The sequence below is a fragment of the Lampetra planeri genome, chromosome 6, assembly GCF_965212315.1.
Source record: "Lampetra planeri chromosome 6, kcLamPlan1.2.h2, whole genome shotgun sequence".
NCBI classification, from domain to species: Eukaryota; Metazoa; Chordata; class Hyperoartia; order Petromyzontiformes; family Petromyzontidae; genus Lampetra; species Lampetra planeri.
In genome coordinates this window covers 15,428,022-15,455,185 of record NC_136112.1, presented here as the reverse complement: position 1 = coordinate 15,455,185, position 27,164 = coordinate 15,428,022, and the positions used below count along the sequence as shown (strand labels likewise).

General features: G+C 52.0%; 1 protein-coding gene and 1 long non-coding RNA gene across 3 annotated transcripts in view; both read left to right on the top strand.

Annotated features, from left to right (window-relative positions):
• Positions 1 to 1,520: 1,520 nt before the first annotated feature.
• LOC144719601 (uncharacterized) lies at positions 1,521 to 13,282 on the top strand. 2 transcript variants are annotated; one of them, XR_013585622.1, is made up of 3 exons: positions 1,521 to 1,660; positions 8,885 to 8,949; positions 11,610 to 13,282. It is a non-coding gene; the product is annotated as an uncharacterized LOC144719601 (long non-coding RNA). The 2 variants fall into 2 exon arrangements; XR_013585623.1 differs by lacking the exon at positions 1,521 to 1,660 and adding an exon at positions 1,670 to 2,196.
• Positions 13,283 to 15,766: 2,484 nt separating this feature from the next.
• The window catches only part of LOC144719667 (DENN domain-containing protein 1A-like), a 33,314-nt gene continuing 21,916 nt past the window's right edge, over positions 15,767 to 27,164 (top strand). Inside the window, exons 1-7 of the mRNA XM_078595806.1 lie at positions 15,767 to 15,816; positions 17,294 to 17,413; positions 20,628 to 20,697; positions 21,745 to 21,825; positions 22,681 to 22,734; positions 24,174 to 24,284; positions 26,718 to 26,818. Of these exons, the coding sequence (XP_078451932.1) occupies positions 15,767 to 15,816; positions 17,294 to 17,413; positions 20,628 to 20,697; positions 21,745 to 21,825; positions 22,681 to 22,734; positions 24,174 to 24,284; positions 26,718 to 26,818 (587 nt within the window). The remainder of the gene's footprint in view (positions 15,817 to 17,293; positions 17,414 to 20,627; positions 20,698 to 21,744; positions 21,826 to 22,680; positions 22,735 to 24,173; positions 24,285 to 26,717; positions 26,819 to 27,164) is intronic.

Sequence of the window (27,164 nt, the reverse complement as noted above, 5' to 3'; positions counted from 1 at the left end):
AAATCGGGGCGACCACGGCGAGAGAGTTAGAACCAAAGCAAACTCCAAATATACAGCAGCAGGCGTCAGGGTCGGGATCGAACCCACGACCTCCTGCATCCCAGGCGAGGTAGTTAACATCCCCTAGCCACCGCGGCGCCCTGATCCTGATTGTTGTTGTTGGTTGTTGTTGTTGGTGGGTTTTTGTTGTTGGTGGTGGTTTTTGTTGTTGGTGGTGGAGAGTGGAAGAACCTGGCGATCCGGGTTCGATTCCCACTCACGGCTAACACCGGTGACGATTATCTGAACCGGTCCTCGGCCTCGCCTAGGTCGACTCAGCTTCAAATGAGTACCTGGTGTGCAAACATCACCATGAGGGAGACAAAGGCGGCCGGGCGTGGTGCTGGTGGTCGATGTCACTGGGTTCACAGCCCCCACCACTCACCACGTCTCACTCAATCAGGGCTGACGTCACGACTGTGCTTTGATGACGCACGTTTTGGCGCGATTGCGTCACGGCGGTGGTGCCGCTTCGAGAGGAGTGACCATCAGAGGGTCGTGTTTCAATTACAAGGGGGGCGGGCTGCTTACGTGATGACGTCACGATACTGATTGGCTCTTCTGCGATGCCGTCATGAAGCGGTTGGCTTTATTGAGATGACGTCACGAAAGTGGAGGACTGATGCGATGACGTCATGACAGTGGTTGGTTTGTTGTGATGTCCCGACAGTGGTTGGCGCTCTGATGATGACGTCACGACAGCGGTTGGCTCTGTTGTGATGACGTCACGACAGTGGTTAAAATCAGTCACGATGACGTCATGACAACGGTTGGCTTTGTTGCGATGACGTCAAGACAATTTTTGACTTGCGATGGCGTCACGACAGCGTTTGGCTTTGTTGCGATGACGTCACGCCAGCAGTTGTCGTCTGTTACGATGACGTAACGACAGTGGCTGACTTAATTGCGATGACGTCACGACAGCGGTTGGCATCTGTCACGACAGCGGTTGGCTCTGTTGTGATGACGTCACGCACCCCCCCCCCCCCCATGCGCGGAGACGACCACGTGACTGCAGGCGGGGACGTCACGCGCGAGGAGTCGCGGCGAGTGACGCGGCCGGCAGAGGAACAAGTTCAGAGGCGGCCGCCTCCACCACCAACCTCCACCACCACCTCGTCCTGCTCCACCTCCACTACCACCTGCTCCATCTCCTGCTCCACCTCGTCCTCACCCTCGTCCTCCACCAACCTCGTCCTCCACCACCATCTCCTCCTGCTCCACCACCAGCGTCTCCACCACCACCACCTCGTCCGACTGCTGCTGTCCGTGTCGCCCGCTCGGGACGGGCGCTGAGCGCCTCCTCTTGGTCGCGGGCTCCGTGAGAGAACTCGCCCCCCCACCCCCCACCTCGTCCCCCCCCACCCACCCCCACCTCGTCCCCCCCCACCCACCCCCACCTCGTCCCCCCCCACCCACCCCCACCTCGTCCCCCCCCACCCACCCCCACCTCGTCCCCCCCCACCCACCCCCACCTCGCCCCCCCCCCCACCTCGTCTCTGGCTGCGGCAGCAGCTGCGGCGGCGATGGAGTCGGGGAGTCGAGGCCGCGCACCGAGGCCGGCGGCGGCGCGGGAGACGTGAGGGGAGACCCCGGCCAGAGACATGGGCTCCAGACTCAGGTACACGGACTCAGGTACTCAGGTAGAGAGACTCAGACTCAGAGACTCAGACTCAGAGACATGGGCTCCAGACTCAGGTACTCAGACTCAGGTACTCAGAGACTCAGAGACATGGGCTCCAGACTAAGGTACACGGACTCAGGTACTCAGAGACTCAGAGACATGGGCTCCAGACTCAGGTACACGGACTCAGGTACTCAGAGACTCAGGTACTGAGAGACTCAGGTACTGAGAGACTCAGACTCAGAGACATGGGCTCCAGACTCAGGTACACGGACTCAGGTACTCAGGTAGAGAGACTCAGACTCAGAGACTCAGACTCAGAGACATGGGCTCCAGACTCAGGTACTCAGACTCAGGTACTCAGAGACTCAGAGACATGGGCTCCAGACTAAGGTACACGGACTCAGGTACTCAGAGACTCAGAGACATGGGCTCCAGACTCAGGTACACGGACTCAGGTACTCAGAGACTCAGGTACTGAGAGACTCAGGTACTGAGAGACTCAGACTCAGAGACATGGGCTCCAGACTCAGGTACACGGACTCAGAGACTCAGGTACTCGGACTCAGAGACTCAGGTACTCGGACTCAGAGACTCAGGTACTCGGACTCAGAGACTCAGGTACTCAGGTACTCGGAGACTCAGAGACTCAGGCTCAGAGACTCAGGTAGAGAGACTCAGACTCAGGTACAGAGACTCAGGTAGAGAGACTCCAGAGACAGAGACATAGACTTAGAGACTCCGAGACTCAGACTCAGAGACTCAGAGGCTCAGACTCAGGCTCAGAGACTCAGAGGCTCAGACTCAGAGACTCCGACTCAGAGACTCACACAGGGACAGAGACTCAGACTCAGAAACTCACTCAGGCACAGAGACTCAGGCTCAGAGACTCAGACTCAGATAGAGAGACTCAAGCTCAGAGACTCACTCAGGTACAGGGACTGCAGACTCAGGTACAAGGACAGGTTGAGAGGGGCGTTGCTACCTGTGAATTGCTCGGCTGTGGTTGTGGGGCACGGTGCTTGTGACTTGCGGTTTTGAGAGAGAATATTTTTTTATTGAAGATCGCGTGCCGTCACTTGCGAGAGTAGCCAGGGCGTCATCGTCAACAGTGAACAAATAAAATGTTTACGCCACAAATTACTAAATTGAAATCTACGTCGCAATCATCCCCCCCCCCCTACTGGGAAAACTTAGCAGCATCCTGGGTAGACAAGTTCTAAAAATAATGAAAATAATATTGTAGAATATTTGTGTGTTTGCGTGTGTGTGTGATATCGGTTATTATTGTTGCTATTGACAGTGGTGATTGTGATCGTGATATGTGGTCGTAGTGGTTGTGTGGATGTTCGTGATGGTCTTGGCACCTGGGTCTGTCAGCAAGCGAACCTTCGACAACTTCACGTGGCCTCAAAGTGCATCTGGCCTGGCACAGGTGGCTATGGGGCCCACATGCTCGTGCCGTCCTCCAATGAGTACTGCGTTTGGCTACGTACGGTGCGAAGGAAGGTCAACGTACGTGCATTAACCTCAACAGGGAACTCGGATCCGGCCCTGCTGAGATCGTGGGTTCACACATCCTGGTTTCACACAGCGGTGTTTTGCCAGGTTGTCACGATCTAGTAATTCGATGGTCTCCATAGCATGAGATTTATTGCTGCGTTTGATTTATTGTATACGTGTGATTTTTTTTCCGGCTGTGTCTTTCACGAACGTATTTAGTATCACCGTCAACTATGGGCGACACGAAATAAAGACAATAGCGGCAATAACGTTGAGGATGTATATTGAATTAATAATTAATTCTAGATTTTAAGTTTTCGTGACTGCAAGGGTCCATACTCTGGTTTTTTCGGTAAAGTCACGTGGGTAAAAAAAATAATTTTTAAAAATTAAATCACGACATTTCAGAGGTTCCACCTGAAGACGGAAACTTGTGTTGCCTCCGAAACGTCGTGATTTATTATTTAATTTATTTATTTTCCTTATTTTACCTACGTGACTTTACCGAACAAACCAATGAGTATGGATTAATAATTGTTAACTATACTGGCGGATATCAAACGTATACTACTCGTCAAACACAGCAACGAATATCGTGTGATATTTAGCTCCAAGGTGGCCCATGGCTGCCAGATCGATCTCATCTATGACACATACTCTCGCTATCCAATCAGAATTGAATTTACACCACAGTTTAGTCAATACCCCCCCCCTTCCTTCCCCGTTTTAAGTTCGGCACATGCAAGCCGTGGTAAATCGACGACATTTACCTCCAGCATATTTATTGTGCACGTTTGATCATTGAACGTGTTTAATACCTCGTGATTTGATTTCATATAACGTCGATTCATTGAGGAAATAGTAAATAGGTTTGTTTGCATTTATTGTCGAAACAAAAACTTATATACTGTATTCTTGGTTCTTTCGGTGAAGTCACGGAGATAGAAAATAAAATAAAAAATAATAATATAAAACAAATTACGAAAATAATAAATAAAAGAAAAAACCCTACGACATTTTCAATTTATTATTTTTAATTAGATTGCATGTTATTATTTATTTATTTATTTTCTAGCTATTTTACTTTGTCGAAAGAACCAAGAATATGAATTCCTGCAGTCACGAACATATGAACAAACATACCGTAGGTTTCATCCTTGTTAACACGATTCGGTACCGCTGCTGCGTTGGCAGTTGTGCACAAGCACAACGATGAACTCGACGCACTCGTCAATAACACCGTGTGTGTATCCTTGAAAGGAAACATAATAGCCCACCGTAGGGCAATGGTCCTTCTTAATAGCACATAAGTCGAGAGGCCAGAGAGCCGGAGTGGATGTGACGAGTCGAGGCGGACACCAAAGCTGCACGTTAATAAAACCCCATCGCATTACATTGATTTATTTTTTTCTCCAAAAATGCTCAGAGGTCAATTAAACATCCTCTGCTGTTGGTTTCAATGCCATACGCCCGTGTGCCACCTCGTGTGGATTAGGGCCCATTGAAAGAACTTGATATCTACGTAGTTCTGCATTGTCAGCTTGCAGAGATTTTGCCCTCACACAAGGTAGTGCTCTGCTCACTGTGAGAGTTTTCCGAATGCAAATGTGACACGACCCTGATTGTACAATTGGCAAAGCAACTGCTTGGGGAAAAGGTGAAGATCAATATATTCTGCTGAGAGTTTTGATTGGGTTATCTGCGTGCTCATGGTTAGAATTGCAGGCATGGGTTATTGATAATGTGTGGGTTATGATTCCACAGTGTGGTAGATTGATTAGGAGGCTGTAACCTCCACAGAGGTTCCAGGAAGTAAGTATGCACGCTCACGTACTCGCGGGATGCCCAACGTGCCATCGGAATGTTCTCTGTGAACGATAGGAAAGTGAAACGTGCAATTGTACACCAATGTCGGTGGCAATTGTGTGTGTGTTTATTCCACAAAGTGTGACCTCATCTTGACATGTATTCTCTACAATTAGGCATTCTACACGACATGTGAGAGTGCTTCGCAACTGTTGTGCTGCCGCGAACTCCCAGGTGTGCTGCGGTAATTTGGGAATTGGGAAAGGAACGAATCTCAAGACCCCCCCCACCTCCCACCGTCCCCTCTCCATTGGTCACGGTGCAGTATGGCAGACAACTGTCAGTCACCACCCCCGACCCTCAACCAGAGGTCGCAAACGGGTTTTGATTCCTTACCCGTACCCGGCCGGGTACGAGTAGGGTACGGGTATCGGGTAACCGATTGCGACCTCTGGGATGAAGCCATGTTGCAGGCGCGGGTGGGTTGATTCTAGGAACTTGAATTGTGAGAAGAGACAAGACGTTGGGAAATGAGTGACAAACAGTTACTCACCAGTGACTCATGGCCTACCCGTACCCGTACCCGGCCGCACCAGGGTCGCAAACGGGTACCCGTACCCGTACCCGGCTGGGTACGGGTAGCCGGGTATCGGGTAGGGTACGGGTATCGGGTACCCGGTTGCGACCTCTGCCCTCAACTCTCTCCGAGTCGCATGCACAGTTGGGCAAACAGTCACGGAGACACACACGGACGCAGAGACACACACACAGACGAAGAGACACACACAGACACGTGGGGAAACAGACACTCAGACACGAATACACTCATGCAGTTTGGCAAATTCTTGTCACGGATGTTGCTGACACTTGATTTAGTTGTTCTCGGTGAGATCAGTATTAGCACAGGATCGTGAATTCTCTCTCAACTACAGCACATTGCCACCCACCCACCTGCGCCTACAGTGAGGTTTTGGCTCGGTGTTTGCCTTTGAAGATCGAGCGAAATCAAAAGTGCTCTTAAACAAAGGTTGAAGAGCACTGCTCTAGATAAATGTCTGCATGATTTGATATTACGTTCCTGAGACCCGTTCGGATGTCCATTTAGTTTGTATCTCAGAACTCGATGCTTTATTTACATTTTGTACATAGTTTACACAAAATGTGTTGTGGTTCAACCTTTGCATGTATTTCTGGGATAAATACTGTATAGTAAATAGAAGATAAAATAGAGTACAGTAAAACCTTGGATTGCGAGTAACTTGGTCTGCGAGTGTTTTGCAAGACGAGAAAATTTTTTTAATAAATATTAATTTGATAAACGAGCGAGGTCTTGCAATACAAGCAGCACGTGTATACGCTTTGTCTGCCGAACGTCACGTGATCACAACTGATGTACAAGTGCTTTGATATACGAGTGCTTTGGATTACAAACACGTTTGCGGAACGAATTATGCTCGCAATCCAAGGTTTTACTGTACATAAAAAACAATCAGTTTTATTTTTACTCACCTTGAGTCCTGATGCTGGCTGCTTGTTCGACGGGGCGAGCTTCACGTGGGATGCTGGGCCTCATTACATCTCACGGAGGATTCTTCCGTCGAAATAAATAGTTTAGCGGTTTGGTTCGTACGTACGACTGAATGTTCGCAAGTTAGGTGGTTAAACATAATAACGTCTTGTGGCGATTCCTTCCTAAGTGCGGATGTTCACAAGTCAGACGTTCGTATCTCGAGGGCTGCCTTGTACTTTTAAATCCCAAGGGTTCACTTAAACGTGTTGTAACACGTGCATTGTAATGAATGGTTATACTGGTAGGAACCTCCTGGTTACACCAGCCCACGGGATTATTGTGTCCGTCCATCGTGCATCCAAAAATGGGAGGGGTGGGGCTGGGTGGAGAGGGGAGGGTGGGGAGGGGCTGGGTGGGGAGGGTGGGGCTGGGTGGGGGGTGGGAGGGGTGGGGCTGGGTGGGGAGGGGCTGGTCACCCCGTGGTGCCCTTATAAAACTCAACGTTTAACCTACTCACGCCGGCTTGTGCGCGCCCTCACAGTCGGCCATATTTGCGGAATACACCACGCCGCCGTTGACCCTGGCCATTGACCGAGCAACCCAACGTTCCTACCAGCTCCCTCCGCAGGAATGTGTTTAATTTCACTTATAATTAAGATGCCCAAGTGTCGCCCTGGTAACAAGGAATTGAGCTCCACTCATCTCCGTTGGTGGCGCTCTTCGGGTGTTGGATATGCTTCAGTCGCTAGGGGACAACCGCTAGTGGCTTCGCACTAATTTGATTGACCTTGAAGGGATGATGATGCATAGCCGGGATCTGAACTGGCAACCCTGCTGATGGTCAGTGGAGTGCTCTGCTCACAGCGCCACCTGGCACACATTGCATTCACTAGGCTAACGGATACATGATAACGTGGTAATTGCGTCCCTGAAGAACACCGCGTTATGGAAAAATCACGTGATAATAAAAAATATATCTAATTGGGTAAAGTACAATCGGTGATAACACGTGAGATGCGTACGCAGGCTGAACAAAGGCTGAGATACGTGGGTAGCATCTAGAAGCATCCAGCAGCATCCCGTCGCCTTGTGTGATGCTACGCCGAGGCAGCCGTACATCCGCTTTTCCCCACGCGCGCGACGTAGTGTTGTTCACTCAATCGCGTTGTATCCAATTCGCATTCGCGTCATGACAAAAAAAGTGTTCCCTAACACATTCATTCATTGGGTTATATCCAATTCGCGTTTTGAAAACCACGCGTTATATGAGAACAGACTGTACAAAGTTGAACTGTGCGAGTGGTTTCCAGTAGCACATTGCAGCAGGACTGCCGTGATCCTGGTCCACCACCACGTTGCGTAGTGTGAGGGTTCGCCTGCGTCTGTGAGACTGTTGACCTCTCTGTTTCTCGTTACTTTGCCTCCATGTTCGGGTCCCCCGGTGTCTCCGTTTCTTTTCATCGGTGGCCGGGGCGTGGTGCTGGCCACACCGTGCGGGCTGTCGTAGGTGCTCGCTTGGCAGTGCTTGCCCCGGCAGCTTCTGCAGGCTGCACGGGGGAGCTTTGTATTTTTGTTGTTTTATCTTCAATCACCGTTAATGTATTATTCATGGCAGCCACTCGTTGTTATTCTCACGCTGATCCTGCTTCTCGATATAAATCTGGCTGGACTTGTCGATCTCGGAGTGTTTTTCCGTCTCGTTCTATCTGTTGCAGTGCTTGTCCGTGTCTGTCTGTGTGCTACCCAATCTTCTCTGTTACTACATTTCAGCGTCTATGCATATCCTTCTGCCTTTCACTGTCTCTGTGTGCACGGACTTATAGTTCCTGCGCATTCGTGTCTGCCCGGCCTGTAGCCACATCTGCCTCATCGCTGTCTTATCTCCCCGTGTCCCTCTCCTCACCTCCTCGTGTCTTGGTTAATCTCTCTTCCTGAGCTTTGTGACTCCTTGCATACGTTTTACAATCCCCTTCCTCAACTCGGTCCATTATCCCTCCAGGGTAAATAAATGAGCATAGTATTCCCTCGTCATTCACAAACTTGCACGTGTGATGTTGGCTGTCCGCGAATCTCATCTGGCACTCTGCACGACTGCATCGAGAGAGAGAGAAAGAAAGCGATGAGAGGAAATGTGACGTGAGGAAGTGATGAAATTAAGCGGTGAGACAAAGCGATAATGTTTAAGTATTTAATAGGTAATTTAAATATTTATTTAAGGTAATTTATCGTAGGCCGATATCATTTTCCGCGATCTGTGCTATTCACGAGTATCCCCGGAACGTATCCCCCGGGTGAAGCGTTTGTTATTGAATCCAAAAATCATAAAGTTAAAGTAGCGAATGCCTTTGTTGACACTTGAAACGATGCTCACGACGTCTGTTGTTGTTGCCGTTGTTTTGCAGGGAGAACCCGGAGCGCATTTTTGAAGTCTTCGTCGAGGTGTCCTGCCCGGTGTCGACAGGAGATGGTAACTGTGCTCTCACTCGGTGCTACACCCCTTTGCAGAAAGCCCACAGTCGCACGCATCACATTGCTCGCTGCTGGAACTCGCTGACCCGCCCATATGGGACATCTGTGAAAAAGAGCTTCATGGCTCATCGGGTTCCTCCTGCAGTCTAAATAATGATTCTAATTCTGAGATGCACCACTGGGGAAGGGGAGCGGTGGTTAGCGCGCTGCGCTGTGAACCCGACGATCCGAGTTCGATTCGCGGACCACGATTCATAACCAGCGACGAGCGATACTCGAGCTGATGTTGCGTGTAAGCCCCATCGTCATTCCGCACTGACCAGCGTGGTGAAGTATGGTCCATCAATGCCCGTGAGGGAGGATCAGAAAGAGCTGTGAATTGAATGTTTATTGTACAGTGTCCGCGTATGATATTTATGCAGCCGTGCGGGAGCCTGCCGGGACAGGTCTCTCGTGCACGCGGGAGTGAGGGCAAACGTAGTCGCACAAATCGCAGATGAGATTTAAAATACATTTTTATTGCGACGTGAATTTGCAAAGGATGCACGCAGCGGGAAAATGTGACGCATTTGTCGGTGCATCTGCGCTTGCGTGCCCCCTTACGTGCCCCCGTGCGTGCCCCCGTGCGTGCCCCCGTGCGTGCCCCTGTGCGTGCACGGTTGGTGCCGGACGCGTGTGCGGGTGGGAAGGCGTTTGACTTGCCCCGTGACCTTTGCTTGGGGGGGGGGGCTCGTCAGGTTTCCGGCAGGTGAGGCGCCAAATTTGCACTTTTTTTGGGCCTTGATTTGATATTTTCAGAAATTACAACAACAACAAAAGTAACAACGCGTTCGTCAAGAACACTGTGGCTTTAACAAAAGAAAGGCAAAATGGCCCTTCCTCACAGCTGATTGGCCAGAGAGGCCTCACTGTTCAGTGCAGAAGGGCCATTGCCCAAAACGTCACCTGTTGTACTATCATTTATTATCGTGTACTTTTTACTGGTAGGAACCTCCTGGTTACACCAGCCCACAGGGGATTATTGTGTCCGTCGTGCAGGGAGGGGTTGGGTGGGGAGGGAGGGGCTGGGTGGGGAGGGGCTGGGTGGGGAGGGAGGGGCTGGGTGGGGAGGGAGGGGCTGGGTGGGGAGGGAGGGGCTGGGTGAGGAGGGGCTGGGTGGGAGGGGTGGGGCTGGGTGGGGGGTGGGAGGGGTGGGGCTGGGTGGGGAGGGGCTGGTCACCCCGTGGTGCCCTTATAAATCTCAATGTTTAACCTACTCACGCCGGCTTGTGCTCGCCCTCACAGTCGGGCATATTTGCGGAATACACCACGCCGCCGTTGACCCTGGCCATTGACCGAGCAACCCAACGTTCCTACCAGCTCCCTCCGCAGGAATGTGTTCGTTATAGTGCCACAATGTTATTGAGACAGAAATAAACTGTTTTCATGTTAGCAGGCAGGGCCCACTGAGCTATACAGCTCATTTTCAGAAGCGACCCGGCCACAAATGATAGCTCAATGGAGCGCCTTATCGCCTGTCGGAATTTATAGTAGCAGCCAAATGCTCTATAAGCGCATTGACGAGTGTGCTGAGGTTTGTTGTTGTCGCTGTTGTCGTGTGTGTTTGAGCACCACTGCCAATGCAGCATAAGCGAATAATTTAGGAATTTTTTTTTATTTTAAGAAATGAGATTTAAGGCATTTGCTTGTGGGTGAGACTGACTATTTTTGCGCGGGTATCTCAGTGAGAAGCGAGTGAGTGCGTGGAGGGAAGAGAGCACTCGGCACGTTTAGGTAGCAATGTGCGTAATAATAACAACGCAGGATGTGAAGAGGAGATCAAGCGGCGTTTTGCTTTAGCAATGCAGTTTTTTGATGGACTGCACGAATCACTTCATAGGAATGGAGAGGCCGTTGTTCGTGTTATAAAGATGGACGTTTGATTGACGGGTCGGAGAGCAAGACTTGAACAACACAAAACTAAAAAAATGGGCATCTGTCCTCTGGATGGAGGCGCGCGTAGTGTAGGATGCTTGAGAGTTTCGTGATGGCATAGGTTCAGCAACGTTATTTTTTGTCAACAAACAGTGTCAGGTCGCGTTGTAGGTGCAATCGGGAAGTGTTGGGGTGCAGGACGGAGGGAGGGTGGGCGGGTTGGGGACACCGGTGTTAGGGAGTGGCTCTCGGGGCTCGGCGTTGAAGCGGCGAACCCCTTGGTGAGAGATCGGGTGTCGACTGTGCAACAGTGATGACCCTGGCAAGAGGCAGCGGTGACAGTGTAATGGCATCAAAGCCATTGACCGTGATGACTCCTCGATTTGATCCTGAGTGAGGTCTGCCAGCTTCAAGAGCACTGATTGATCTTGTGACATTACACAAAAAAGCATGTTCCAGGACACGTCACCCCGGCGTGGCCAGGAATAGCAGCAGCTAATGCCTCGCTGCTGTGACGCGGCCTCATTAAAGCGTGCGGCGCAGAGTGGCGCTGCTCGGCACGCCAAGGTGACCTGGTCACCTGATTGAGCCTCCGTGCCGCTCGCTCCGTGCCGCTCGCTACGTGATGCTCACTCCGTGGAGCTCAATCGCGCTCATTTGGCAGTAGGGGCAGCAGGGGCGGCAGCGGCGGCAGCAGCAGCAGCTCACTAATGCGACGTGCCTTCCTGTCCCTTCCCCACCCAGGTGCCGAAGTGCTGTGGAAGTACCCGGAGGATTATTACAAGCAGGTGAATGCACTCGGGGGGATGGGGCTGAATCTCACATCGTGCCACACAGAGCCAGGGTACCGTGCCACCAGCCGATTATAAAAACCTCTTCCTGCCATTAATAGTACTGTACTCATCACTTGCTTGGGAACTCCTCACCAAGTCTCAAGCTTCGTCAAGGAGCGTAAACCATCACCCAAACTCTAGTCCTCGCAGCGGCTTTTGGCTAACCGTCGAACAAAGACGGCAACCGCATCGCGCGCTTTTAGATGCGCTTCTGCGGCCGTCTGGAATGCTCTTCCGATATTAGGAATCCACTGGAGCTTTGCATTTTTAAATCATCTCGATTGGCAAACTCATTTCTTTGGAACTGCTACTGTTGTTTAGTTTTTGTTGTCCTTCCCCCACACTTCCGATTAATTACGGTTGGCTACGTTCGTTGCGAAAGAAGTTCAATGTACAGCAATCCCTCGCCAAACGTAGGGGGCGAGGTTCCTGGAAAATGCTGCGGTAGACAAATCTGTGGTTGGTAAAGTGCAGGGGCCTGTGGGAAATGGGGGGTTAGGGGAACCACGGCCGCGGTCAGACTCGTCATAGCTTAACTGAGTTGTTCCCCTTTTGTTAACTAGACACTGACAAAAATACAGTACATTACACAATAACATAATAAAACAAATAAACATTAACTTCACATACCTTTCATATTAACGATGATGATGACGGTGAGAATTAGATGATGGCGGAAGGGCTGGTGAGTAGGAGTAGGTGCCGCGCCTGGTCGTCCGGCGCTTGTGAGCTGGGGTTGGTGGATTACGCCGAGATCACCGAGTGCTGTGAGGCTCCCCCGTGCCGACTTTGCTGCTTTTAAGTGGCCAGGTGGTGGCCGCACAGCACATGCTGCCCGTGTGGATTGTGAGGGCAGGAGTGGTGCGAGTGTTCGCTCGGGGCTTTGCAGGAAACGCAACTTAATTCGTAATTTCCTCCCACGTACAAAACATGAACAAACTGGCCAATATAGACCCCCCCCCCCCCTTTCCCCTGTTCAGAGAGGTTTTTGAGATGGTGACATGGCCTCGCCGATTCTTACAGAGGAGCACGGTTCGAATCCAGTGATGCGCCCCGATTGTTACTGCCGCTGCACAGTGGACGTTCAAGGACCCCATGACGTCATTCGCAAGGATGGGCCACCATGTGCCGGAGTTGGGGCTCTAAAATCTTCCACGAATTACTCAACTGGGATAACGCACACGGCAGCAGCACTCATTGACCCCCCCCTGCTGGCAGACTCACGCCCCAGGTCACTCTTGCAAATGAGCCTCATCCTGGCCTTTGAGTTCTCACCCAGTTGAACGAAGGGAACTTGAGTAGTTGAACGACTTCTGTTGTGATATGCACATGCTAGACAATAGAAGGGGGGGGGGGACCGGTGGCGCCCTGGTCATTGCACTGTGCTATGAACCCGGCGACCCAAGTTCGATTCCCGCTCGCAGGCGACCGGTGACGATTATCTAAATCGTTCCTGGGCCGCACTTAGATCAACTCGTCCTTTTAATTCCTCCCCGGCGTTGGCTATCATCAGTGGCGAGTGATGTCTGGACCAGGTCTGGTGCTGCTTTCACGTAACCTGCACTGATAAAGTATGCTGTAACACGCCCCCCCCCCCCCCCCCCGTTTACAATGCGGCGTGGCGAAGCCTCCATCCAGCAGTGGATTGACAGCGGGTTGTAAATTGTATATTTACGTATCCACCATGGAAATGCTCGTGGCGATGCGTGCTAGCGCGCATCGCGTTGCAACAATGCTGACTGGTGGGGCGGACAGTGTTACAGAAAAGCCAGTGTGTGTGTGGATGAGATGAGCGTCCCTGGAGGGGTGTGTTGACAAACCTGCAATCTGCAGCCCCCCTCTGCTGTGATCCAACAGAGAAGCAGAGATGACACCTGTTTGCTAAAACATCGGATAGCGGGAAATAATTCCGGCTGTCAGATAAAGGACGGAATTCTTCCTGAGAAAGATCACGAATTGGATTTGTGTAATTTGTTGCGTGCAGGAGAGTGTGCTTGTGTCGTGTGTGAGTGCGTGTCATGTGTGAGTGCGTGCACGCGCATTGTGTTTGAATCGCTGTATGTGTATGTGTATGTGACATAAGTGTATGTAAGGCATGGGTTGTATGTGTTTGTGTGCGCGCGCACACGTGTGAGTGAGTAGGCACTTGTGTGTATGTGTGTGTGCACGCACGCATGTGTTGTGAGTGAATGTGTGGGGGTGCATGTGAGTGAGTAGACATGGGTAGTACGTGTGTGTTATGAGTGTGTGTATGCGTGCACGATTAATTGAGTAGACATGGGTAGTACGTGTGTGCGTGGGGAGCGGTGGTGCAGCGGTTGACGTGTTGTGCTACGAACCCAGCCACCCGAGTTCGATTCCCGCTCACGGCCAACACCAGTGACGATTATCTGAACTGGTCCTGGGCCTCCCCTAGGTCGACTCAGCCTCAAATGAGTACCTGGTGCAGTATGTAAAATTGTTGCCACTGGGGAGACAAAGGCGGTTGGGCGTGGTGCTGGCCACCCACCCCCTCGTGTACCGTGCTGTTCTTCATAGGTGCTCACTAACAGCACTTGCCCCAATGGTCAGTTGAAGGCCACGTGGGCGGTCTCCACTATATTTGGGGGATCTTTGTTCATATGTTCACGTGTTATTGACACTGACGCTTCATATTTCCCACAGGATGTGCTCGGCACTATCCCCAAGTTTTGCTTTCCTTTCGATGTGACCAGGTGAGTGCTCGTTTTGTTTGGGGAGCTGGTGTCATCTGTTCTGGTTGCACCTTTGTGTAGCTACCGGCCGAATATGTCCACTTTTGTTTGTAGCGATGGGTTTGGTTGACTGTCACTGTGTGTGTTCGCTCGTGTGATGGTGAGACCCGAGACACTGCACGTGTGCGATGAGGTCACAGTCATTGATCGGTGCTTCCTGTTCACACAATTAAATGTATGTTCACCTCGTGTGGTTGCTCCATCTAAATGCTGCCACAACTTAAGCCACTTCACAGACTTTTGCTTAAAATGATAACAGATTGCAGGAAAAACCTATAAAAACTCTATGCCACTTCCATATCAATTCAATCAATGTTAATCCATCGTTTTTTGTTTTCATATTTTTGTTTCCATTTCTATTGCCATCACTGCTGTACCTTTATTGGTTTTGCTTCCGTTCTATCGGTGTCCCAGGTCACTGTTGCAAACGAGACTGCACCTGGTCTCGGGAGTTCTTCCCTGGCTTACACAAACTCAACTTGACACTTAAAGCAACTGTGTAAACCCCTTGAGCTAGGCTGCTACAACATAGAGTCGAACCACCGCGGTGGTAAAAGCCAGGCGTGTCATTGCACAATTTCACGTTTCCCTGGACTTGCCTTGCCCCCCCACCCCCAGTGCCCTTTGTCATAGCCTGAGCACTGGCAGTGGTGGCTATGCTGTGCAGCATTCACCTGTCTTGGGTATCCATTAACTGCGCTGTCAGCCAGCGCACGAGGTGGGGGTGGGAGGTCGCAGCCTGTTTAAGTGAAGGTTTGTGTAAGTTTAACACGTTCCTTCGCAGTGGGCGGGTAGGAAGTTGGTTGGACAGCGCATTCGTGCGATCCGCGGCGCAAGCTGCGTGGGGCGGCGCGTCACGTGGTGCTGAGCCCGCCCGACGCGCTCTATGAAATACAAATCGAGGGCGTGGCTATGCACGACAGACAGACAAATAATCCCTGGTGGGCAGTGTGGAACTGTTGTTCCTACCTGTATCATTGTCTTCATGCCCCCGTGTGTGCGTGCCGTCATGTGAATATTCCTGCAGTTCTTCGCCGTTTAGAACGTCTCATGATTTACCCCCCCCCCCCCCGTGTTGGGAAGTCAGCTGTTGACATCCTACAGAGAGGCTGGCCCCTCGTCTTGGAAGTGGATCCTGGTCGTGGTTAGCATTGGCCCGTTCTTGGGTAGTTTAACGAGTGGTCGTGCTGTGGAGCGATTTGCTCCTCTCGTAGTAATGTGGAATGTCCTTCGGCTCAATATATACCAGCTATCACTGTTAAAATTGCAAAACTTAAACATTGTCCCCGTGAATAATGTACCCTGCCCAATTACGATGGTCTCCCCTGAGAAGGTGCAAATAGAAATCTATGGGCTCTTAGCCAAGTACTTTAAATATGGCACTTGAATAAGATGAAACTGTGTGTGTGCTTGTGTGCGCGTGGGGTGAGTCTGCACATGGGGAGCAGTGGTTAAGGGCACTGCTCTACAAACCTGTTTACCCGAGGTCTATTCCCGCTTTGGGCCAACACCGGTGACAACTATCTGAAACCACCGCTTGGCCTCCCATAGGTTGACTCAACCTTAAATGGTGCGATGTATAAACATCCTCATTGGAGAGACAAACATCTGGGCGTGGTGCTGGCCACCCACCCCTCGTGTGCCGTGCCGGCCTTACAAGGAGCTCGCTAACAGCACTTGCCTGAATGGTCTGTTGAAGGCCACGTGGGCGGTCTCCTCTTCTACGATGTCACGAAGCATTCCTGGAACCCCGAAGTTGTCAATTGGATCGTTGTAAATCTGAACTTATTTTCCCATAGACCAGGGGTTGCCAACCTGCGGCTCCTGCACCGCATGCGGCTCTTTAAGGACACCGCTTCGTGACGACGTCATTTATTAAGGACCCACCGTCTTGTGTTCGCATACATTGCGGCTCTTGAAATATTGAGTTTGTTACTGAATTCGAAAAAAATATCTTGTTATTATGATTGCCTACCCTTGCCGTAGATGGTAGTAACGGTAGAAACATCACCTGGCGATGTGTATTTACACTCATCATCCGTATCTAACCGGGTTTAACTGGTAAACATCCATAAAAACACTCGAATAGTAAAAGCTCCATGCCAAGTCACATCGTAAATCAAGTTTCTGCTTCGTAAACGAATCCTTCCGATTAGCACGGTTGGCTGAGTACGATGCCAAAGAAGTTCAACATCCCGACAAACGTGGATTATGTCAACGTCGTGAATGTGGTTTGTCGCAAATCAGACCACCGTGAACCGGAAAATAAATTAATACCTCGGTGGACTTTGCCTGGTAGGATGGGGATGGTTTAGTTTAATTTGTATGTGTTTGGATGATTCGTTTACCTTTCTTGTACTTTGAACTGCTATTGTGTTTTCGGATTGTTGCTGTAACGTTCTTACCCGCCCCTACTGAACATCTGTGAAACACATTCCTGCGGAGGGAGCTGGTAGGAACGTTGGGTTGCTCAGTCAATGGCCAGGGTCAACGGCGGCGTGGTGTATTCCGCAAATATGCCCGACTGTGACGGCGGGCACAAGCCGGCGTGAGTAGGTTAAACGTTGAGTTTTATAAGGGCACCACGGGGTGACCAGCCCCTCCCCACCCAGCCCCACCCCTCCCACCCCCCCACCCAGCCCCTCCCCACCCTCCCCACCCAGCCCCTCCCCACCCTCCCCTCTCCACCCAGCCCCACCCCTCCCATTTTTGGATGCACGACGGACGAACGGACACAATAATCCCCTGTGGGCTGGTGGAACCAGGTGGTTCCTACCAGTATAAGAGCATCATAGCTCATCGTGTTCCTCCTGCAGTGATTGAAGCTGATTTGTCTTCGCAGGGTGAGCCTGCGGGACGTGGGCCAGAGCTTCACGTTCGTGCTCACGGACGTGAGCGGCACCCAGAGCTTCGGGATATGCCGCATGTGCCCGGCGTCGCACACCTGCCTGGCTCTGCTCAGGTGAGCCACGTGGGGGCGGAGCGGGCTGGGTGGGTCGCAGGGCGCCTCCTCATCAGCCGGGCGCATGTGGACAGAGAAGAGAGCTGAAACCGCCCTCTGTGTGTGTGTGTGTCAATCACTCGAGCGTGCGGAGAGGGTCCTTGCTAATGAATGTTCCTGCAGTGGAGAGAAGTGGCATATCGCGACCTCCCCCAGCAAGATTCATGACCATTCACAACGCCGATGGCAGGTGTCCTAGACCTCACCAAAGGTTAGCTCGGCTTTAAATGAATACCCAGTGCTGTTGTGTAAACAACAACAGCACTAGGGGAGACAAACCGGTCAGGTGTGATTCTGGCAACACAACTTACTTGTGCGCTGTGCTGGCATGAACCATTTCTCTCGAACGGCACTTAATCCCTACAGTCTGTAAGCCGACATTGGAGTGTCACACAACATTATTATTTGGTGCGATCTGTTGTTTACTTCTGCGTCGAACTGGGACCCATGTCTGAGAGAGAGAGAGAGAGTCCTTGCAGTTTACCAACATTTTGGTTTAATGAAGCCTGACTCTGCTGATGAGACACTGACCGTCGAAACTGGGTGCAGAGTTTCCCTGTGTTGAACCAGTGCTTCTGAAATTATGCACTCTTGAGAAGGCCGTGCGGCTGATGCGCTTGTAGTGTGTCTATGTGGCAGAATATCTTGGCAGCATTCTTAACTCTTAACCAGTGTTCACATCGATGGTTCACTTCCCCAAGTCACCCATCATCTTGTGAGGAATTGCCAAGGCCTGCCCACCGCTTCGAAGTAGACATTCAAGAAGAGTCGACAGCTTCGTTCCAGTGCCAATGTCCAAATTCTACTTTTTATATGACTTGGTACATTGCAACAGAATGCTTTATGAACACTAATAATTAACCACAGCGAGCAATGATTGCCTAGGCCTCCGTTGTGAACAGAATTATCTGATAGGAAGAACGCTCCCAAGGAAAGCAGCAGCTGGCCCACGACAATGTTTGCTTGCAAAATCTGCTGCATTGCACGGAAATGACTAGCATCGTGTAACGGTCAGCACCCTGGACTCGCAGTGCAGAGGGTCGCCCGTTCGATTCCGTCTCTCCGCTTGCGGCAGTTGAGACGATGCGACAAGTTTATTCAATCCACAACCACCCTCCTCCCCCCCCCCCCTCTGTTCGCCCAGCAGTGTAACGGGTGCACCGCAACAACAAAACTGACACCTTTTGCACGGAATCATGCTTACATTAACCACAATACTTGCCGTCAAATGCAAACAAAAAACAATACTCTGATAATGTATGCATTGTCTTTGAAACTGATTGGTCCACACCAGAGACAGCTTTCTTTAGAGCCTAGTCTCATATGGTGTTCGACCAGATGACGCCAAAAGGCGCACAGTTCAAAGACAACGCACTACCAGAGTAGTGAGAGCTCGGGGTGAGTAGCTACATCATGGGACTGGCAAAGGAGGCCCCATGATGGGTGCACCACAGTTGTTTTTTTGTTGATAAACCGCATCCCTGGAGAAAGGACGAGCGATGGGGAGAGAGGGGGGAGCACAGATATTCCGCGTACGTCAAGCCCTGAGGCCAGGTGCCCACGAGGCAAGGGGAACGGGAAGGTGGTTGGGCTTGGCTCACTGCCACACTATTCACGTAGCAGGGGCCACGTTCAGGAGCGCGGCATTTTTAGGTGGGAGGGGGGTGGAGAGAATGTACCGAAACAGAACGCCAAAATAAAATAACGTAAACGCACCGAGCGAGCCTCGTTATCGTGAATCCCCCGGGCCAGCGGCAACCTCGTGGCCTAGCTATCTGTGGAGTGGTTTGCCTGGAGTCCATCCCCTCTCTGATGCACCGCAGTGAATCGATTGGGAGATTGCATGCGGTCGTGGTCGAGTGTTGCTGGGGGGGGTTCTTATCTCTTCCAAGATATCTTGCCAGCATGAACGAATGGGCCGATGTTCTCTCTAAAAGGGAGCTCATGTCGCGTTCCATCTCTCGTGTTGGCCCCTAACGCCGGCAGTGACGTGAGAATGGAATAGCAGGGTTCTGCACCTTCTCTCACCTCTTTGTTTACTTCTGAAACCCATGCGTTTAGTCCAAGGCTGTAGCCATGGAGTCAACATTGGGGGGGACCAAATTTTCCAGGGGGTCTGGGGTCCCCCCCCCCCAGAAAATTAATCTAAATTTAAAAACGAATTTCCTTCCTAAAATATAAAAACTTTCACTAACACATGGGATGGACTTTTTATTTATTTTTTACAATAATGTCTAATAGTGTATTGTATTACATTGCTCTGTTTTTTCTTTTGTTTACCTTTTCTTGTTTCATTGTATGTAATGGCAGAGTTTAGGGAGTAATAAAGTACAACCATAACCACAAACAGAAATCTATTTTATAGCAATATATTGGGGGGCACATTTTGAGCATATTTGAATATTGGGGGGGGGATGTGTCCCCCCCCCAATATATATTATAATTACGGCCTTGCTTTAGTCACTTCATGGAACAAGTTCAGCCGGTTCGATAAGTTCCCCAGTGCCGCCAACAACTCCCATTCGTCTTGACATGATCATGTTCGATGTCGTGACAACACGAGAGCGAGTGACATGGCGATGCTTCTTGTCTTGCTTCTGGTCTGGGGTGTCGCGGTGGCTAGGAGATGTTAACTCCTTCGCCTGGTATGCAGGAGATCGTGCGTTCAATCCCGACCCACACGCCTGCTGCTGTATATTTGTAGTTTGCGTGTCTTTCTCTCATCATCATCACGGTGGCTAGGAGATGTTAACCCTGCTCAACACAGTGGGGTGCGGCTGACGTCATCACCCAGACGCGCGCGGTGACGTCACCACCGGGCACTTGGCCGCCCGTGTGCCAGTCAGCCAGCAAAACTATTCTTCTTCTGTTTATTTTAAAAGTAAAATTATTATATGTTCCTGTCACACTGCATTGTGGGAAGATGTATTCTTGCAATAATAAAGGTATAAGCCACCCAGCAATGCATTCCTTCAGAAAAAACAAGTGGCAGTTGTGTTTACCTTTAATTGGCTATCACCGATGAATTACCTGAATTGAGATTCTCTACTAAGTAGACTCGCTTCAATGCCACAAGTGGGACATCAGTGCAATGCGAGGCCGCAGAGGCCGGGTCTCCTAAGTGCATGTTGTAAATATGTGTGTGTCCGCGTGTGTGTGGCGCTTTCTTCTCTAGTTACCTGCCATGGTTCGACGTTTTCCACCGTCTCCTAAACACCCTGGCTGAGCACATCAACAAGGCAGAGGCACGCCCACGCACGCTCGCTCGTACCCACGCACGTGTCCTCGGTCGACCTTCTTGCCTCCACCTACGCAACATTTCCTCTCACTGCTGCTCCAGCGACCACGGCCTTCTCACGAAGCCCCGGGTCAACCTTTGCCCTATGGGAGGTCACTCATTCCCCCTCTGCTGCCCCCGGGAAGTCTTGGGAATGGCAGTTAAAAATCCCGGTCGTGGATCACTCGGCCTATCATCTCTCTAGACTTGTTAAAATGAGTACCGCTTTGTGGGAAGTCCGCATTGGTGCTTCACTGGAAAGACTGGCCACCATTGTCATCATCGTCAGCCACGTTCTGTCAACTGCTTGACGAGGGCGCCACAGTGGCGAGATGTTAACTACCTCGCCTGGTATACGGAAGGTCGTCGGTTTTATCCAGACCCTGATGCCTGTATGTTTGGAGTTTGCGTATTGTCCCTGTGATAGTGCGGATTTGTCTCCGGGTCCTCCGGTTTTTCCCTCCACATTTAGAAATATGCATTTAGAGTATTTCACCGCTATAGGCCACTTTGTTGAGATATCATTTGTGATAGCCAGGTTGCTTATGAAAACGAGCCACATAGATCAGTGGGCCTTACTTGGTAAAATGTTAAATAGTTTTAGTTTAGAGTGCCGCTCCTCTGTAGGGTGACATAACGTCGACTCATCGCGACCCGTTGTCATTCCGCTATCGATTACCGAGCGCGTGTCCCTGTGTAGGGGGTGTGGGGAGCGGTAGTTGTAGTGGTTAGCATGCTACGCTACGAACCCGGTGACGCGAGTTCGATTCCCGCTCACGGCCAACACCAGTGACGATTATCTGAACTGGTCCTGGGCCTCTCCTAGGTCGACTCAGCCTCAAATAAGTACCTGGTGCGGTGTGTAATCATTCACTGCTGGGGAGACAAAGGCGGCCGGGCGTGGTCCTGGCCACCCACCCCCTCGTGCGCCATCCTGGCCTTCATAGGTGCTCGCTAACAGCACTTGCCCCAACGGTCTGTTAGGCTACACGGGTGATCTTTGTCTTGTGTGCAGGAGGGCTGTGTGCAGCAGCTGCTGCTCTCGCTGCACGAGCGCGAGGTCCCGGAGCCCGGCACGCCGCTGCAGCTCACCCAGGTGAGCTGCGTCCACCACCCCTGCTCCCCCCGCCCCCTCGTCCCCCCGCCCCACCTGCCCCCCCCCCCCGCTCCCCCCGCACCCCCGCCCCCCCACACCCCCACACCCCCCGCCCCACCCGCCCGCCCCCCCCGCTCCCCCCGCCCCTCCGCCCCACCCGCAACACCCGCCCCCGCTCCCCCCGCACCCCCCGCCCCACCCGCCCGCCCCCCCCCCCGCGTTCTCCCCACGTCCGCGCTCTCTGCGAGTCGTGCCGGGGCGTGCAGGGTGGTGGCGTGGGGGGAATGCTCGATTCCAACTCGGGCGCCTTCCCGCGGTGCAGTTTTGTGTCGTTCCCCTCCCCTGTTGCTAAGCGTGGGTTTACCCCGGGTTCTCCGATTGCCTCCCACACCTAAAGAAAACACACAATGTCATCGCTATTGGCCAAACGTCGCCATTGCGGAAACATTACCGGCAAATTACTCGAATCGGGTCAATTGGCGTGGTGCTGGGCACCCATCCCCTCGTGTGCCGTGGTGGCCTTCATCGGTGCTGCTCGCTAACAGCACTTGCCCAACAGTCTTAAGGCTTCTAGATTTTAAGCTTTCGTGACTGCAAGGATTCATACTCTTAGTTCTTTCGGTAAAGTCACGTAGGTAAAAAATGAAATTAAAATTAATGAAAATAAAACAATAAAAATCACGACGTTTCGGAGGCAACACAAGCTTCCGTAAAGTCACCTACGTGACTTTACCGAAAGAACTAAGAGTATATAGTCTTAAGGCTGTCTTTGTTGATGAAGCCAAGCGTGCCTGTGTTGGTGGTGGTGGTGGTGGTGACCATGATTAATGTTGCAAACGGTGGCATGTTTTGCAGCTCACTTACTTCATCTCTCCGGATCTCAGAGAGCTGCCAACGATTCCAGAAAATGTGAGAAGTGGGCAAGTATGGAGTGGGATGAACACAGTGTAATGGTTTCATGAGTTTGTTGACGTCACAAAGTTGACTTTCGTGGTACTGGGGATGATGGAGTGGACGGCAGCTCATTCTCTATTAAGCAGCAGGGAGAGAGGAGCGCTGTGTAGGAAAGGGAAGAGGGGGGGTGAGGGAGAAGGAAGAACCAGGCCAAGATGTCGGGGATGGGAGGGTGGTGGTGGTGATGACGATGAGGGGGGAGGGCAGAGAAGAGATTGAGAAGAGAGAAGGGAGGAGAGAGCAGTCGTGGGCTGCACAGAGTAGCAGCGGCGTCTGTTTTCAGAGGGGGTGGCGGGGAGAGGGGAGGGGTTCAGAGTGCTGGTGGCCACGCAGAGAAGCCACCTGGTTTACGGGAGGTTTGAGCTGATTCAGATCGAGAAATAGAACAGACACAACGTTGCCTTTATTGTGCAGCGTTAGCCGACTCGAGGTTTGTTTGTTGTGAAGACGGTGTGCGTAGCGAAGTTGGCAAGTAGTTTTGGTTCAGACTTCTACACGTGGATGTCACTGGGTAATACCGGCTCAAGCGAGGCACGGTGTGCGATGTATCGACATTGCGGACACCCCGTACACGTGGGTGTAGTACCAGCCCTAGAGGGACTCGGTGAGCACTGATTCATGGCGCTGAGTGGCACCACGCGTGGCGTGCAGTGTCGACCCCTCCAGGATGGGGTGTGAGAGTGTCGGCCATGGAATGGGGTTACCCCAGGCCGTGGCACTCTGGTTGACCCTGGAAGGCACGTGACGAGTAAGATCTACACAGGGGCCCCCAAGTGGGGGCTGGGGGTGGTCACGTGATGGGCGAGATCCTACGAGAAGATTCGAGAAGGTGGTCGTGGCCAAGGGCGGGGCCAGCCACGACCCGGGAGGATATTCACCGGGTCCCCAGAGGGACCGGGGTTCAGCGTTGCTGTTGTCATTTGAAGATCGACGTTCTACGTCTGACAAGAGTCACCAACACATGGACCTGGACCCAAGCCGGGGTCCTGTCCGTTGTAGCTACTCCCAGTGTCATTAGTGTCGTTAGCCTGGTGGTTGCGTAGCTAGTTATGGTGTAACTAGTGTAGCTAGCCTGGTGGTCCACCACCACAGGTTGTTATCTGATAAAGGGGCAGTTGTCCTTTGAGTTGGTATCAATAAATGTGTTTCCTCCAAAGAGTGCATCTGCTACTCGGTTGAATCCACTACAAATGTAATCGTGGTGGTCACCTGACACCCTTGGGGCATCCGGCTTGCCGCAATGTGCGTGCAGCTCCGTGCCTGTGCCCCAGGCACAGCTGACGGGCGCTATTAATTGGCGCTCATGCTTATGAATGTGTGCACCTACCCCCCGAGGTGTCGGACTGAGCGGAATGTGTCTTTGTGCGGTGTCCGTGTGCGGCATCGCCCGGCAGCGCAACCTGACGGAGTTCACGGTGGCCGTGGACGTGCCCAACACGCTGCAGTTGTACGCCAGCCTCCTCAACGAGCGGCGGATCATCGTCACCTCCTCCAAGATCAGCACGGTAACGCGCACTGCCGCCCCGCGGCACGCGCGACACTCGTGCGTGTCGACTGGCGCAGTCTTACCGCTGCCCTGGAGCGCCTCCGATTTGCACAGTTGGCTACGTACGTTGCGAAAGGAGTTCAACATACGTACGGTGCGGAACAAGGGCCCTGCCGCAGCGGTGTAGTGGCCAGCGCTTCGGAAGCGAAGTCCAGAGGCCGCCGCTGCGACTCCATCCCACGGCGTGGCAGTTGAAACAACGGTGTCTCACGTCCTCCCCCCGCTCCTCCCGCCACCGCCTCCATTCACCCAGCGCCATAAATGGGGTTCACCCACCGCAGCAGTCGATAGGCGCAGGCTGTGTGTGGTGGGGTGAAGCGTGGGTACGGCCCACTCATTGATCTTCGTGCTTAGTTGGTAGTCCTTTCCTCCGCGCCTCTGATTAGCACGGCTGGCGACGTACGGCGCAAAAGAAGTTCAACGTCTTCCGACGCTTCTGGGCAGTGCGGAAGAGTCGACCACAATACCCTCTCGGAGTTTGCCGTAGGGGAAGCCTGTTGTCCGCCAGCAGTGGCATGAGCGAGTGATGGAGGAATACGGTATGGGCTAGGCCAGGGGTCGGGAACCGAAATCACAAGAAGAGCCATTTGTTTTCGAATTTGTTTAAACAACGCAATCTTTCAAGAGACACGTCTCGAAGCAGCAGTTTGCCGACCCCTGGGCTAGGCGTACGCTACTGGAAATGGCCTGAAACTCTGAAATAGGCCCATCGCCCGAAGCGTTCGCCTGGCTTATTAGCTCGTGATTTTGTCCTCACGTTAATGACGACGGTGTCAGCGTTGCCTGTGGCTCGTGCCTGTGCGCCACTGCTCACGTCGGGGGACGTTTACGTTAACGCTGCTTCGCGAGAAAGCTGAACATTCTAGATTAGAAGTTTTCGTGACTGCAAGGATCCACACTTTTTGGTTTTTTCGGTAAAGTCACGTCGGGGAAATTTTGTAAAAAAATAAATTAAAAAAACTAAATTAAATCACATGCTAATTTCTCCAGCCCCCACCCGTCCCTGCACACCACAAACCCTCCCCCCCCCCCTGAACTCCTGCAGCCACAACTTTACAAAACTACAACCCCCCCCCCCCATTCCCCCCCCCCCCTCCTGTGCCTATATAAAGCCACAACAGCAGATAATTTTTTCTCACCTGATGACGGACGCTTGTGTTGCGACCGAAACGTCGTGATTTAATTTAGTTGTTTTCATTTTAATTTTTTTTATTACATTTTTTACCTACGTGACTTTACCGAAAAAAACGAAAATAAAGGTGTACATATAAAGTACATGATTCGAAACCTCACAGGTAAGTCCACAGCATGGCCACACAGCACATTGCTCTGTAATTAGGGCTCATGTGCTAAGCCGTACTCTTGTTGATACTTTCGGCATTTATATTATTTTGTAGTTTAGGTGTGGCACGGTGATGAGACCTTATGTGGGTGAAACGCTTCCCTGTTGCTCAAACTCTATTGTAATGCCCATGACACAAAGAATGAGCACATTGTCACAAAGCTGCGTGGTAATCCGCGACAAAATGTTGAGATTTAATATTGCTCAGGTGGTCCATAAAAGTTGATCACCACCGCTCTCAGGAGTTGGGCCGTTAGGGAGTCTAACGGCGACCTGGGTTCTTGGCCACGGCCGACATCGGTGGCAAAATGCCTGAAGCAGTTCTGGGCCTCCTGTAGGTCGGCCCGGCCTGGTGCACCGTTTAAGCATCAGGACTGTGGAGACAGACGCGGTGAAGGCCACCACCAACCCCTCGTGGGCAGTGCCCGCCTTGATCAGATTCTCACCACCCCCCCACCCCCTGCCCCCCTTCTCTTTCCTGCCCTTACCCTCCTTTAAAATTGCCACGTATCTGCACCATGGCAGCAGATGCGGATGCCTGACGCACAAATGTAAACTTTAAAACTCTCCAGTAGTGCGCGACTGTGGTCATCCAGATCAGACCGTGCGACTTATATAACGACGCAATTCCCCGATGCACAAATACGAAGGAGACATCGCAGCGATGATGCACTCCGCTGCTCCTGACGCCGTTGTCTGCTGGCTTGACCACCACCTGAACGTGACATTGTAGTTGTTGCCCTGCATCTAACATCGGCAGCCATACGGCAAGAAGCGACAACGTTCCTCAACGTTACCCACCATGTGAGTAGGGAGCCATTGAGCTCAATCTGCCTTTCCCTCCGCCGACCTCGCGTCCACCCGACCTTGGGCTTGTCGTCCGCGGAATAACTGTACCTCCTATCCCCGATCGCTCGTGCTTCATCGTGGCTCTTGATCAATAATAAAACTAAAAAAATATAAGCTCACCAACAGCACTTGCCCCAACAGTCTGTGTAGGCTACACGGAGGGGGGGTGGACCTTTGTGTGTCTGTGTGCGAGGCGTGCAGCTGTCGTCATGCGTCCACGCGCTGGCGTTGCTGCTCTACCCCATGAGCTGGCAGCACGTGTACATCCCCCTACTGCCTCCGCACCTGCTCGAGTACTGCAGGCAAGCACCGCCGCCGTCACCACCACCGTCACCACTCTCCCGATGTTCGTAGCTGCCATCCTTTGCCGCAGGAGGCCAAAAAGCACGGCGCTATCACCGCCGCGCGCTGGCGACGTAGCGAGTCGAGCGACGGGCAAGGGCGACGGAGCCGTCGGAAAGTTACAACTTGAGCCATGGGGGGCAGCCTCTCGTGTCAAACATCTTTTGAGTGTCGCTCCACATGACCCTTGGCAAAAGCGCGCCTCGACTTTGGCGAAAGCTTCATCGCTGGAGCGTCAATGGGGAATGAACTACGGAAAATATGGCACGGGCTCGATGAAGGAGGCTGCAATGATGGACCCGGGAT